At 29.6% G+C, this 15,488-nt stretch overlaps 1 protein-coding gene across 4 annotated transcripts; it reads left to right on the top strand.

The window, feature by feature from the left end:
- Window positions 1-2,075: 2,075 nt before the first annotated feature.
- On the top strand, window positions 2,076-15,422 carry LOC116773023 (uncharacterized). Of its 4 annotated transcripts, none has more exons than XM_061528433.1 (2): window positions 2,076-2,456; window positions 14,265-15,422. In XM_061528433.1, the coding sequence occupies exons 1-2, from the start codon at window positions 2,183-2,185 to the stop codon at window positions 14,441-14,443; spliced, it is 453 nt and encodes a 150-aa protein (XP_061384417.1). In that variant the 5' UTR covers window positions 2,076-2,182; the 3' UTR covers window positions 14,444-15,422. The 4 variants fall into 4 exon arrangements, 3 of the variants coding, with proteins under 3 accessions (XP_061384417.1, XP_032521274.1, XP_032521273.2); XM_032665383.2 differs by lacking the exon at window positions 2,076-2,456 and adding an exon at window positions 6,947-7,834 and having other exon boundaries at window positions 14,265-14,787; XM_032665382.2 differs by lacking the exon at window positions 2,076-2,456 and adding an exon at window positions 6,998-7,898.
- Window positions 15,423-15,488: the final 66 nt, after the last annotated feature.

Raw genomic sequence — 15,488 nt, 5'->3', positions numbered from 1 at the left:
TATTCTGGTACATCATTCATTTCCTCTTGTAAATCAGCCCTGTTTCGTTTACAGTATAATCAATAGCAATCCTCGAAAACGAATATAACTTGTATCTATTATATAACTAGTAAGATTTAAAGCTGTTCTATCGTAAAGTGTAAATAGCAACGCGTACTTTTACAAACATCTTTATATATATAACATCATTATTTATATAAAAAGTAATTTAAAATACCTACTGTCAGTTGAGATGCTTATAACAGAGAAATAAATAGTGCATGGAGTCCCTCCGCGCGGAAGAAGTGCAACTTCTTAATGTGGAAATGAAAATATGAAGAGGTGGAAATTGATTTTTAGTGAACTCATATTGTTCCTTTAAGACAAACTTTATAAACATTGCTTACAATCACAATTGAGCCACTCATTTACTCTCTCTCTTATTCCCCCTCTCCAGGAGCGTTGGACGTTAAACGCAACCTTGTTGGAATTAGCATTAGAAGTTCCACTTACAAAAAAAAAATAACTCAGTCTTTGTCTAAAACTATAGTACAGGTCACATATGGTGTAATAATTAAGAATTTTTCTAATATATATTGTACGTCCTTACAAGTTTATTAGATTCTAATGCGTATGTGAGAATTGAGTGCATTACCAAATGTTATATCAAATCTTTCATAACATTGTTTAATGTTACGCCAGCTTCGATTTTCTTTGATAAAACGTGTTTATTTTAAGTGCTATGATTATATCGTTTTGCAGAAAGCTTTCAATGCATATATAACAAATAATAGACCAATTAAGTATGTAACGTTTAACAGGAATTTGATTGATAACACATTTATTTAAGAATTAAAAATAAAACGGGTTTTCTTATATTTTAAATTTAATATCGAGGTATGCCTGTTTAGTTGTGAAACAAAAGAATGTTCTATATATTAGGGTATTATGGTAATTATTTTCTAAATCGAGTAAAGGCGGACAAAATTTTTAACATTCACATTATTAGTGACATAGAAAATGTAAATATTTATTGATAAATGCAAATATCTATGTTAATATTTTAGGCAACTTTATCTCGATGTTGATAAAACGGGTTGTTAGATCATGAATTTTTTTTTGTGGATAACAGATGATATAAAAATTTTCTGACTTAGTTCAATTTGTAAATAAGGACAAATTTTTCATGAGATTATATCGTGTAATAAAAATTGAATTTTAGTAAATTTATGTGTTTGCTTTTCAATTCAAACAAACGATTTAAAAGTTTGGCGGTTTGATTGTAAATTATTTTTCAGAGTAAAATTTTAAAAATACCGATTGAAGTTGGCTGTATGGGCCCATAGCTAACAGCAACAGAGAATCTTAGTCCAAACAAATTTCGTTAGTGTATAATTTTTCTATAACATAATCGTCGTACTGGCAGTGGGTTATTGGTATAACAATTGAAAACGAAAATTAAATTTCACATACACGTATTGATGCCATACAAAGTGTAAGGCAAAATATTAAATCTTATAATCAAATTGTATGTCACGTAATAGGGATCAGAATATAGAAGGGTATATATAACATAATTCAATTTAACCGGAGTTAAAGAGCGCTCAATGTTTATATTTTATATTTAATTATGATTTAAAATATTAATGTAGCTATTTGAAACTATCTTTATCTCGGATTAGGTCACGCGATTTCGTGAGTACTCGTTCTGAATTTAAATTTAAAAAATAACTTAAAAAAAATTATTTACAACCAGGTATTTTTAAACGACACAAACTTATGTCCAAAGTTAACATGTTCTTGCCATGCCCCTAACTAAGCACCGCTCAGACAGACAAGCCAGAAATAGCTTTAAAATAAGAGCGAAAATTAAATTTATTTTTTACGTTACATATTTGTTTTTTATTTTATAACGCTATGTATTAAGTACAAATGGTATATTTCAAAATTTTGTTTGAACGGATTATTTTATTGAATACATTGAAACCTGGACGTAGTTTATACCGCGAAATCTATTTCAGCGTTTCCGGGGAATGAATGAAAGATGGCCGGTAACATCTCGGTTCGTTTATAAAATTTAATGCGACTTGTGGCGTGACGTTCGTTTAATCGGTTTAGTTGGAGTGCGGCCGGCGGCGGTCGCATCACTCGGACTCACCGGCCCGAGCTGAGAGCATGTAAGAGCCATGAACGAGTGACTGTAATGTCAGCGGCCCAGGAAGACGGTTCCGTGGAGGCAGGGCCCACACCCGCACAGGACCTGTACCGAGAGAAGCCTGTGAGCACAGTCGTCCGCGTGTTCACAGTACTAGCCTACCTCCTCTCGGTCTCCCTAGCGGCTATCCTTCTATCGGTCTACTACATCTGCGTCTGGAAGTCACCAGATCTTCCTATGAGCGCTCATGAGATGCTGAACGCGAGACGCGGCGATCCAAACGACTACACTTTCGCATACGATGCCTCTTACAATTCGACAGGTAAAGTTTAATCATTAATGAAATTATTTATGTCTAATTTAATTAGTTGTTCCTATTCTTTTATATGTTGTGTCTACTTGAATGGTATAGCTTGTGGTGTACGTGACCTTTATCAAAATTTAAAATGGCCCGAAAAGGATAATTAGTTTTTATGATAAATTGTATTTGATAATAATTCTCAAAATTTTTAGACAAATGGATTTTTTTTTACAACTTGAAAAATTTTACTTTCTTATTTTTATTTCTAATAGTCTCTGAACTTTTTTTTATTAATTCATACTTTAATTTAAATGTAATTAGAAAAAGTTATTTAAAAAAATATAATATACAAATCAAAATAACAAAATAGGCACATTCAGGAAACAAGCATCAAAATAAAATAATTAAATGTAAGGTCAATAAAAGATATATAACATTTCTTTTCAAAATTTTTTAAATAAAATTAGAGCCATAACATTCAAGTTCATAAAATTATATAAATCAAAAATTTTATCCGAATAAAAGAAAAAACGTTTACATCTAACGTTACTGAGACAGGTAAAAGAATTGTCAAAACTACGAAAAGAGGCTAGCGCGCGTTTCAATAATTAAATTTGACAATTTAAAAAAATAATTCATCCATTTTCTGACACAATAATATTATGTAATTTAAAAATGTTAGGCATTTGATGTTATCTTGGTGATATATATTTAATTTCGAAACTTTAAAATTACTAAATACTTACATTAGATACGAATGAAAAGTTACGCTCGGAGACGGTTACATACTATTTAAATCTAAAGTAAATTTAAAAGAAACATTGATATATAAAAAACGGTATAATAATAAAAAGAGGATTTACAAGTCTAGACAAAACTTTTTGCAGGTTCTTTTAAACAAAATATCGGTTTTTGATAGATTGCCTAATAATCTTCATAAAAATAATATTGTTTAATAATAGTTATGCTAAAATATGGCAATAGGGATTTCTTGTACGATTCCAATAAGGCCGTTAATTAGACTTCATTCATATTCTGTTTTTATGTATATATATGTAATAAAATAAATCTTACAAGTTCCATTAAACCGTCCTAAAATATTAATGTTTCGCTATAATTTCTATGTACGTTAACCCTACTTCGGAATCGGATATTACCTAATTTTAGATACTAAGTATCTTGTATATACATACACAGACATATACACACATTTAATTTAATTTATTTACGAGACCTTTCTTCAATTATTATCTTTAATTTTATTTAAAACCTTATTAAATTCTAAAGACTTTTAGGTTTTCTAAAGACTTTTATTTGCATTTTCAAATGACCTTAGTCTTATAACTCTCAGATGGAAAATGAGTTTCTTTAAAAAAAACAAACTAGTTTGACTTTCCTCCCCGCGACAGCCACGAATTAAGCTTAATTAAATTAGAAATGCCGTTACAATTCTTACTAAATGTTCTTTTATATAACAGTATGTAAAAAAATATATAAACTAAAAGTATAGAATATTTCATTAATAAAGAAATAATTAATTTACATTAAGATAATCAGAAGCTGCGTAAACATTAACTGTGAAAAAAAAACTGTCATTAATCTGACGTTTCTAAATTGTATGTTGACAGAAGTCTCTTTAATTATTTAGAGATATCAAAAATTTGAACTATCTTTAAAAACTCGCTGGTTTTCAACTAATGTGACTAATAAAAGAAATAGGGATAAAATTATATAAATATATTCTTTACTTTTCCTTTTCAATATATAATATAAAAAACTAGCTCAGTTATCTATGGCGTTGAAGTAAGTTTAAAAAAAACGATGAGGAATTTCTATTACATCCTTTTATAAGAAGTCAAGATAATTCGTTTTATAGAAGTCACTAATTAATAGATGGAAAAATATATTTCACTTGTTTTTTAATAATTTTAGTAGTTACGGTGTGCTTCAAAAATAAACATACATACATTATAATATTATATAATATTAGAGTGACTTGTATGTAGAAAACTGTATGAGGCTCGATACATCATATCTTGAGACGTCAACGCTAGTGTCGATAAACTCAGTACCATGGCGTCAGAATCACTTGAAATGGTTTTATTTGCGTTATCGTCGTTTTATTGATATGGATTTATATAACGAAACATGCGCTGCTCCCACAGATTATAAATAAAATTTAACTAACTATAATAATAACCTGTCAAAACTGAAAAGTACTATGAAATTTTTAAACTACATGAAATTACAGCACTGATGATGTATGTTTAAAAAATATATATATTTTTATTCACATGGTAATAACGTTTATTTAATGTGACACAATCTAATGTTTATTAATTACCAGAAACATGATTTTTGTCAAATTCATTTAAAATTATTTGACAGATTGAGAATGAATGAAATTGAATCCAAATATTTCACTCACACTGACTAAGGATGTTTAGATACAATAAATACGCCCGTGACTAGTAAAGAATGAAAGGATTTGTAAAATAATGCTTTTGTTTGAGTCTTAAGTATTTTATACATAAATGAAATATTAAATCAGAAAATGTGGAATAAGAAATTCATCGACGCGATCAGGTTCGAACTTGTAACCCCGTGTTCTGGTTGCTTTATTAGCACATTTAGGCGGTTGCAGGTTCCCTTGTTGCTTGTGTTGGTAATATATATATAATTATACACAGGACAAGTGATAACATGATCACTATGAGATATCGTTACATTTTTTTAACACCTTTAAGGGATTTGTCGCGAATAACAACAAATACAGAAATTACGGTAAAAGAGTAAGTATAAATAATTTTGGTATGTTATGTGAAATCATATTAAAACATCGGAATAGCCCTAGTTCCGTAATAGTCTTATACATTTTTATCTGAGTAAATCTCAAGTAAGTCCGTTCTTAAGACGTGTGTAAAGATGCTTACGTAAATTAATTTACTTACGTTAATGCTGTATGGAATGTAAACAAAAAAACTTTGTTTTCACTGTTAGTGACATAACTCAGGACAAATAGATCTGTTTTGCTTGAAATGTCTATTCAGAGTGACTTTTTTTTCATTCAAAAAGTTCTAGAATTCTGAAATAAACAAATTTTTTTTCTGAGAGATATTTTGTTAAAGATAACTATAGCCTAGGGACTTATTTTTTTAATATTTTTGATAAAAATATTCTTGGAAGTTCATAGGTTACAAAAAAGCTACAGATTGAATACTATTCGGTTTAATTCCGAACGGAAACGGTAATAAAGTCCGCATATAATTATTTTTATTCGTAGGTACTTACGTTCTAACGAATGAAATTACGCAAAAGCGTAGCTGTACGGCCGTATTTGCATAGCATTTGTTTTGGTTATTTGTTATTTCCGATGTATACGAGGTGTGGTATTAGTTCAGTGACGAGGGGTTTCCCTGTAATCCAATTAGTTCGTATAACCCAATTGTGTCAAACATCAATTACATTATTTAGTTTTTTGTGTAACTACGCATTCATTACTGTACTTTAATTATTGGTTTGCTTTTTTCTGTTACCTACTTAGGGTTTTTAATTATGTTGTATCGTCTATGGAAACCAACCTCCTTGGATTATCTGTTTTATCTTGATATGTCGATTAAAAATAGAACCTGTCATATATAATTTAAGTAATTGTTAGAAAGCCTTAAAATATTATTTTATTTTATTTTACCATTCTGTTGAGTGAACAACTTAAGATGTTATACATTATAAAAGTTTTAAATTTTAAGACCCATTTCTTTATATAAAAAAAATCAGTTTCAATTTTTTCTAGAATTTTCGTTATGATATATTTTTTATTATTTTTAAAAATAGAATTTCGTCGAGCTAATTGTCATAATTTGTAAATACCATTGCTTGAATTGTAACATATAGTTTAAAACATAACATATACATAGGTAATAATGAAAAAATTAACTTTCTGGTTAAACATCCAATTAAATTATTGACGAACTGTTTATTTTTATGTTACGCTAAAGTAAATATATCGTTTAATCTTAATGGATAATAGTTAAAACTCTACAGGCTTCAGTGTCGTGCTTGACTCAAATTACATAAACGACAAAATTTATCTAATAAACATTATTTTGACGTCAATGTTCCATTCAATTGGAATCCGGAGAAAGTATCTTTTATTACCTGATTACGGAGAAACTAAATTTTTGAAGAAATGTATCATTCATGAAATTTTGGAGAAATTACATCAGGATTTCTCGGGTGACTTTAAATAGTTGGCAATTAAATTTTTTCTACTGACAATCTCAATATTTTTCATTCATCTATCTTCACATGAAACCTGAAGTTTACGAATGAAAAACGATGAATCGTTTTGTCTGTAATCACTATGAAAACTTAGTTTCAGCTCGATGAACTTATACAACTATCAGATAACGAAAGTATAGAACTTAAATACGTATATTACGCTTAATAGCACATCAGAGAACATCTCTATTGTCACACAGGTTTGATATCCGGTGTTTATATATTTGAATTATGCCAAATACAAATTAACATTGCGAATTTATTGATCAATGTCGTGTGGGAAGACAGGCGTCGCGCGCCGCACGTGTTCCCAGCGCCGCGCCGCTGCCCTCCGCCCGCCCTCACCAGCCCCCGGACAAGTCACACTAATACTTGTCACAATACGCTCACCCTCAACAAATTAACTTCATTTGGACATTGTTAACCGGCTTGACGTAAATAACACGCCTGCCAAAAAAGAAAACAACCGCGCCGCGTCAACTTGCATACGATTATATGCGATATCATTTTGATAACCGGAAATCGGCCTCTATTGTAACAGTGAAAATCAACGCTTCCTTATATAAATTCTTTCGTATATCCCGAATTCTTTAAATGGGGGCTCATGACAAACGTTCAACGTCCGTCCGACTACGTCAGTAACTGGAATAGATTCAGATATTACGGAGCGTGAAATTAAAGGATAAACAATTGAAGTCCGGAGCGGGTGCCATAATAATGAAACAGCAGTCGGCGTCAAGAGGTGTCAAGCTGCAGACGGCGTGACCCAGGACGTGTCGGCCTCCGCGCATCGTGAAACTGGGCCATATCGATAAGTGCGCCCTACTTACCTGGTTTCGCGGCACTGCAGTGCATTCTATAGGAAGTCGCCGGAGATGTCGAGCAAGTCATATCTATCTGGCAGTATGCGGTCCTGTGCCGGTTCCGTGAGACTGGGCACGGCTTCCGGCCACGAGGTCGTGCTGGACGCTCTGTACGAGAGGAAACGTGACAAGAAGACGGTTCGAGTTCTCACGGTCATCATATACGTGTTCTGCGTGTCGCTGGCAGCGATCATGCTGTCTCTGTACTACGTGTTCTTCTGGGAGCCCAAGGACGCTCAGTACGCCCAACGCAAGGTGTCTCACACTGTTCAGCAAACCAGCACTACACCAATGCCCACATGCTTTATGCCCTACACTGGTAGGTCACACCACAAACACGCTTCCCTCTATATACTACCAAATGCCTTTAGTCCATTAAGTTATGTGATCTTATTCGAACATATCTTTCTTATCAGCTTAAAGCACCTAACGTCACACTATGTACATATAAAAACGTCATGTATACATATTTACATACACACATCGGCACAAAGTCATATGTTTCCGCATAGTAATGTTTTGTTTTAGCACATTTTTGTTTTCCTCCGTCCACATTTATTCGTTAACCAATAGATTTATCGCTAGTTATTACGAGTGAAAGAGCTTACTAGTGTTATAAAATACATTGATCGCTTCATACAAAAGTCAACTAACTAGCTTTAAAATGTGACTACTAAAACATGTTTCATATACTTATGCCGCTCCTAAATAATATCTATGTATAGATAAACCATTCTGTTTTTTGTTATTTTTAACTAAACATAACTAAAATATTTGGATTTATTTTATAGTCGGATATTTTAACGTTGTTTTGATTATAGAGTTTAGCACGGTAGTTTAAAATAGCTGTGAAAAAATACGGCTTACAACGAACAATACATCGTACCTACAACCGTTCAATACAGTTAATACATTCAAATATATTAATAAATAATAAAAAGATCTTATAACTTTATTTCAGTTCTAAAATTATAAATTCAACAGTATTTTTTAGTTCAATAATCAATTATTTAAAATATCGTTTTCTTAAATACTTTATGGATAAAAGATTTATATATTTTTTATACACTTATAATGTTGCTGCAAACTGCTCGTCTACGAAAGAGGTATGAAAAATATTTTAAGTGAAAAAAAACATTATTGCTTGTAAATATCGAGTACCTACTATATATATTGAATTGTTTTTTTTTTATACTACGGCTTCATACGAACTGAAAAATAAACTAATTGTTATATACATAAAATTTTCTTTAGAACATTTGACGTTTGAGATATAAAAATCTCCTGCCTCATTTGAATTCAAAATACGTTTTTAAACTGTAACATTAATTTGTGACTTATTACTTATTTTTAATCAAACAACATATTTACAGAAAATTATAAACGATTTTTAGTATTTAAAAAAATAAGTTCGTGTCTACAAAACATACATTTTATTTATATAATTATAACAGTCATAAAAAAATTGTTTATGAAAATCTTAGTATACATGTTTCACACAACGTAATGATGGTTATTTTAAAAATCGAATAATTAAATTTTACTTTTAAATAAAACCCATTTGGATCCGTCTTTTACATATTACTGTCTATCTGCTAATGTATTCGTCATAAGTAATTTTTTAGAAATTATATAATTAAGAGCAATGTTTATTTAAATTACTACTGACTATTGAATCAGTGGAAAAAAATCTTTGTCAACTTATGCAAAGTAAGACTTCAGGCTTAGTTTATTTTACATATATTGAGGCTCACGAGATAAAAACCCAGAGGAAACTCCGTCAGAAATTCATAAAATATTGCACAAAATAATGTCGTACATGGGAACGAAAAATATTGAAAAGTATAAATATATATGCAGTGACTTTTTGGCATTACAAACCCATTTCCTGTTGGTAAACTGAACGCATAATAAATTAATATATAGGAACTAGAAATTACGAACGGCATAGCGAAGTTTGTTGCACATTAAAATTTATCTTTCATAAGTGAATTCTTTTAAGTTACCGTAAACTATAAAATATATATAAAAAAACGACGAATGAAAACGTTTGATAAATAAAATAAATATTAATACAATAGTCATTTAATAATAACAATAAGTTATAATTATTGCCCTTACAATTCAAGGCGACCTCTAGTCTAGTGCTTCTGCTAATTGGATGCTTACGACTGACTTCACTGTCATTCTTGACAGATACGAAATGACAATAGTTTTGTTGTAAACAAACTAGTTATAATAATTCTTCCAACAAATAAAAACGTTGATATTTGCTAAATATTCTACAATTCCAGTGCGAATAAAGACATAGCATTAAAAAAAAATCGTAAAAAATTTAATAATGTTCGTTCCCTTAACAGTTCCAATTTATTTAAAAACAATTAATGTTCAAAAACGTTCATACTACCTTAATTATGTTTATTAACTAAAATATAATTTAATAATGGAAATACCACGAAAAAAACTATGTCATAAAAAATATTTGTTATATTACAGCGTTAAAATTCAAAGCACCGTGCTTTTATAAAATGTAATTTTAAGCTCAACTCGTAAAATTAACGGCATATTTAGTGCCGATAAGATCTGGTCATAAACTCTACATTCTATTATAATTTACGAAATTTAGCGATTTGTAAATAGTTCTTTTTGATGTGTCCGCTAAAGAGTACGTATAACTCAAACATAAAATTAATGATATTTTTTATAACAATTTATAATTATAATTAATTTTATGTGAATATTTCATTGAAAATGCTTTATTTAAGTTCATTTTATAATATATTTATTAACAATCTTAAATGAATTGTGGGTTAATTTTTTTTTTCATTGGCGAACTTTTAAACTGAATGGTACTGGCAAGTTATATTTTTTCACGATTTGAATATTCACAGTTTACTGTATACGGTGTTTCTTACGCGGCTAATTGGCCTTTGAATATTGGGTTCAAAAGTAAGGAATAACATAATACTTCCAAACATTATAAAACCACAAACAAAAGGTTTATTGAAGTAAAACTTCTAATATGACTTCCAACAAGGTTGCTTCAACGTTCAACTCTCCTGAGGAGGGGGACTAAAAAGAGACGGAGTGAATGTGAATGGGTGGGTCAATTGTGAATCGTAAGCAATGTTTATGAAGTTTTTTTTAACGGAACAATATTCACATTACGAAGTTTCATTTCTTTAACGCAGAGGGTCTCCACGGACTTTTTTTAATATTTTTTTTATAGATTTTTGTGTCAATGCAATGTTTTTATGTGTTTGAAAAACAATCAGAAAAAAATAATCAATTATATAAAATTTTTAAGAAGTAAGAATAAAAACAAACCGTGAACTAATAAGCAGCGACTATAGCTTTATAGTAACTAAGAATATTACTCGTTTTCGACAAAATATTCTTTGTTAAATTATTATTATAGATTAAAAACTATTTATTACGTCTTTATACAAAAAGATTTAATTTAATTCTGTCAATATTGCGTGTAAAAAAACAATGTGCGAAAGTTTCTATTTTTATGACTGAAGGTGAGTTAGAAAAAAAACTTATCAACATTAGGAAAATATTCCACAAGTCGAGTATAAATAAAGCCACAGCGTAAAAAAATAATAATTTCATTTTTTTCAACCAAGAAATGACAGCACATAAGCAATTTATATATTATGAACATTGGCTGTGTAGTTGAAAGTCGTTTCATGATACTTATAAAGTGAGCACAATACAATTCTGTAGAGTTCAAAAAATTGGGTCAAGTACGTGACCCAATTCACTTTCTTTCGTATGTAATATTTTTTTAAATAGCATGGTTATGTTTTTATATATTTTTTTATACACATGATTTAAATATTTTAACTTTTTCAATCATAACCTAACTATTTGTCAAATCGTTAAAAGTGAAAAGAATTAATGATCCTTAAACCGCTCTTTAACAGTAATATAATAAGGAGTTAAGCTAAATTTAGATCAATTGATTTTGGAATTATCCAAAACAACAGATGTGAACGCAAAAATTGCACCTGTTTTAAAGTTTATGGCTTGATTTCGTTAGCAGTTGGAATTTTACACTTACGTAGATTAAGCAACTGACTACGTATACTTGTATTACAAGACAAAAATTATACTTTAAAACTAAGTAAAATGTTTATGTCTTTAAATATATTTAAATATTTATTTAGATTTCATTCAAAATTCACAAACGATCAAGACAGACACACAACATTGGTGTGCAATTCATTTGCCTTGTAGCTGGTATTAAAAGTTAGTAAAGCAACATTTTTCTTTTATATTTTATTTACGTAATTAAAATACAATAGCATCTTGCTATGAATTGTGCATTCTTCATAGTTGACTCATTGTCAGTGTTAATAATATGAGGTGGCTATAAGAAACAACGCAAGTTTTTTAGTTTGAACAGAAGCCTTGTGTTGATTTGATACGGATTCAGTTACAGACATTCCTGTAAAAGATACGGTTATCATAGCTGCTTAAGGTTGCTGCATTACGCAAAGATCCTGCTCAAAAATTAAAAATAAGGACGAAAATTATCCTCACATCTGACCAATATCTGATAAAAATGCAGAAACATTTAAAGATTTCTATGCATATAATACAATATACAGGGTGTGCCAGGTATTTCTAGACTTTGTTCTGTAAAGTAAACAGTGAGACATTGAGATAAGTAACAAAGAAATTTAATTTTAAATAAACAAAATTAATTTTGAAAGCGTTGAAAACGAGCTTATTAACTGCCTCACGGAAAAGCTTCTCATTATAACCTTTTTCTGTACGTCTTAAATCCGTCAAATGTCTTTTATTTTTTATTTATAAGTTAAAAGGCAGACAAAAAGAGTTACAAAAATATTAATTATATTTTACATCATTTACTTAAATATTTATCATTAAAGTAATTATAATAAAATTCTTTATTTATTTACAGTTATAAAAAAAAATATTCCAAAGATAAAATGAGCAATTGCTTGGGGCTTAAAACTAATAATTTACCTACTCAATATAGCTTTTGCGTTAAATAAACCAATAAATACTTCCAATATTAAAAGAAAAGTATAAATTATTACGGATGGTTTTTTCTTATATTCGTCAATATAATATAGCGGCAGTTTTCATAAAAGCAAAGGTTTTAAATAACTTACATGAAAAGTTCTCAAACGAATAAAAATATTTATAGTGATGAGATCTAAGATTTTCGCGAGTATTCATTTAAATATTTAAAGTGCATCAATAATCCGTAATTCACGTTATCACTTCTTTGATTTGTCCACGACGAAGACAAGTCTTACAACATTCATATTGGAATCTCAAATAGACGAAACTTGAATTATAGTAATTTACAAATAACACCATAAAGACCTTTTATTTTATTCTTAACATAACATAATATTTAAAATCTTCAGAGCAATATTTGGATTCTTTTGGATGGATAGTATTGAGGTGTATGACATTATTTGAAAAAAATATATATTTCACAATAATGTCATGACGGAGAGATATTGTTTTTTTTTTCATGACTTATACACACCTTAATACTTAATACAAACATATGCAAAATATATTACATTTCCCTTTTTAGCCAAACCGTTATTTTTTATTATTATTATTATAGGTAGCGGAGCGTAATTTGTCTCTGACCTTTTACTCCTCAACATTCAATCTGGTTAATAGCGTATCATAAATTCATAAACAAAATATTTTCAATGGTCGTTGATCTGAAGTCAAATTTTTCACGTCTTCGATATTTTAGACGACATTGGCAGAATAAAGTGTGCTTGTTTACGCATAATCTACAATCTAGGAACTAATTTGACTATTATTATGCATATGGATAAGTTCTGATAATACAATTAAAAATACGAGATGGCTTCAATGATAAGTGCAGGTCACGAGTGCTCGAGGTTGCAGTAATAATTCTAAAATTAGACAGCAGTTACAATAACCGCACTCAGCCGTTCCCTGATCATGTTTATCAGATATAAATCACTGAGAGTATAAAGCGAATCCCCGAAATAGCGTAACGTGGCTTTTCTGGAAAAAAAAAACTTTTTTTTTTATTATATCTATACTTTGTCATACATTTCGAAATCGATGAGTGTCATTGTCATTGTCATAATTATGTTATGTGTAGTATCTGCAGTGATACAGACAAATATAAAAGAAGAGATAAAACTGTAGGTAATTTTGTTATGTTAGCATTGTTCATGTCTGTTATAGCTAAAAAACTTGTTGCCGCTCCAATTGATAAATATATTAACAATCTGAATAACCGAAAGTTGAACGTTAAATGACGTAAGAAAGCTTTCATTCAATCTACAAAGAAAACTACACTCACTCCGAAACTATGCACTGATTGAGTTTATTACCATGTCCATAAATCAATGTTAGTTACAGCAGACTCGGGTTTTTCTAAATATTTATAAGACCTCGTTTAGGTATATTTTCTTTAGCTGGCTCTGGCGTAAATAATCGTGACTGTTTTACGGACACCGAAGCTTTACACATTCTAACTCTCAAAATATAAATCTGGATATACATATATTATTTTTATTACTAGGCAATTTTTATATACGTAGACACATAAAAGCTATTCATAAAATGTAATACAGTCTAAGAATATTGCAAGCATGTATTGCACGTATTAATAAGAAATTTTATTTTATATTATCTTTATTTCCAGGAGGAAGCAATACCACAATGAACGGAACTGCCAACATGCCGATTTTAGATAAGTTTGACAACTTCACAAACAATATCGAAAGCGCAGAAACAATAATGGACTCCGTAGAAAATTCCACATTACTTCCCCTGCAAGACCCCGATACTTTTGAAATTGATGCAAACTTGTCGAATACATGACTACAAAACAAAACTATTTGCCATTAGAGCAATTTATAATATCGCCTGTGCTGGTCTTAAACGATCAAAGTAACGTTTGCCGTCTATAAATTCGTTATTTGAATGTGATACATACTTTAAGAATTCACCGAGTAGTACAGAGTACAGTTATCAATCACACCAATATTGCATCGAGTCATGATTTATATAACATTAAATGTAAATAACGCGTCTATGGCAGGGAAATGTGAACGGAAACACCAATAGTTTAAGTAATATAAATATAAAACGGCTTAGCTCCCTGTACGCCTACTATATTAAGGTAGGGTTAAAAAGAATCCTAATTATATACTAGCCATATATTTTAAAGTCAAATTAGGGTTAGGCTCTTCGTTTGGCTCCGATCTCATTCTGGTATTGTATTACGGAAATTACGGGAATTTGAAGTAATGTAGCGTTTAACGGAAGAGTTCTGAGATAATTAGAAATATCCACTAGTTATTACTGAAATTAGTGCTTATACGACTATAGTGATGTGGTGTTCCTCACTGGATATATAGTATTGACGTGTTATTTTAATACAAGCTCTTAATAATTGATTAATGGAATAAATAGATCTGATAGGTAATATATTTATTAAATTAAAATTTGTTATTATATTTATTTTATTTTTTTAATACCATATTATTATTTTTATTCAGTGTCTGTTTAAATATATTTTGTCAAGGGTATGTGTAGTTCGTTCAGAAACGATATTGACGTTAGTAAGGATCTATGAAGTTGACATAAATTTTTTGTTAAATCGTTTTTTTTTTTATTGTGTTAAGCCTTGGCGTGGTGTTGACGTGTGCTAAATTTATTTATAGTTTAAGGATACAATTATTATTTGCATAAATACCTAATTGTTGTTATTTACAAATGCGAACATACTTATTGTTGTTTCGTATCGTGTTTCCATTATTTTATAATTGTGTAATAAATAATATATACAATCAAAAAAGTTTTATTTTGTGCCGATATCCTTTTTTATATTATATACGTAGGTATATTTTACATATAATTTTTA

This window comes from Danaus plexippus (assembly GCF_018135715.1).
Source record: "Danaus plexippus chromosome 18 unlocalized genomic scaffold, MEX_DaPlex mxdp_20, whole genome shotgun sequence".
Taxonomy (NCBI): domain Eukaryota; kingdom Metazoa; phylum Arthropoda; class Insecta; order Lepidoptera; family Nymphalidae; genus Danaus; species Danaus plexippus.
Note: the sequence above shows the minus strand (reverse complement) of the source record. Positions and strands in the feature narration are given on the sequence as shown.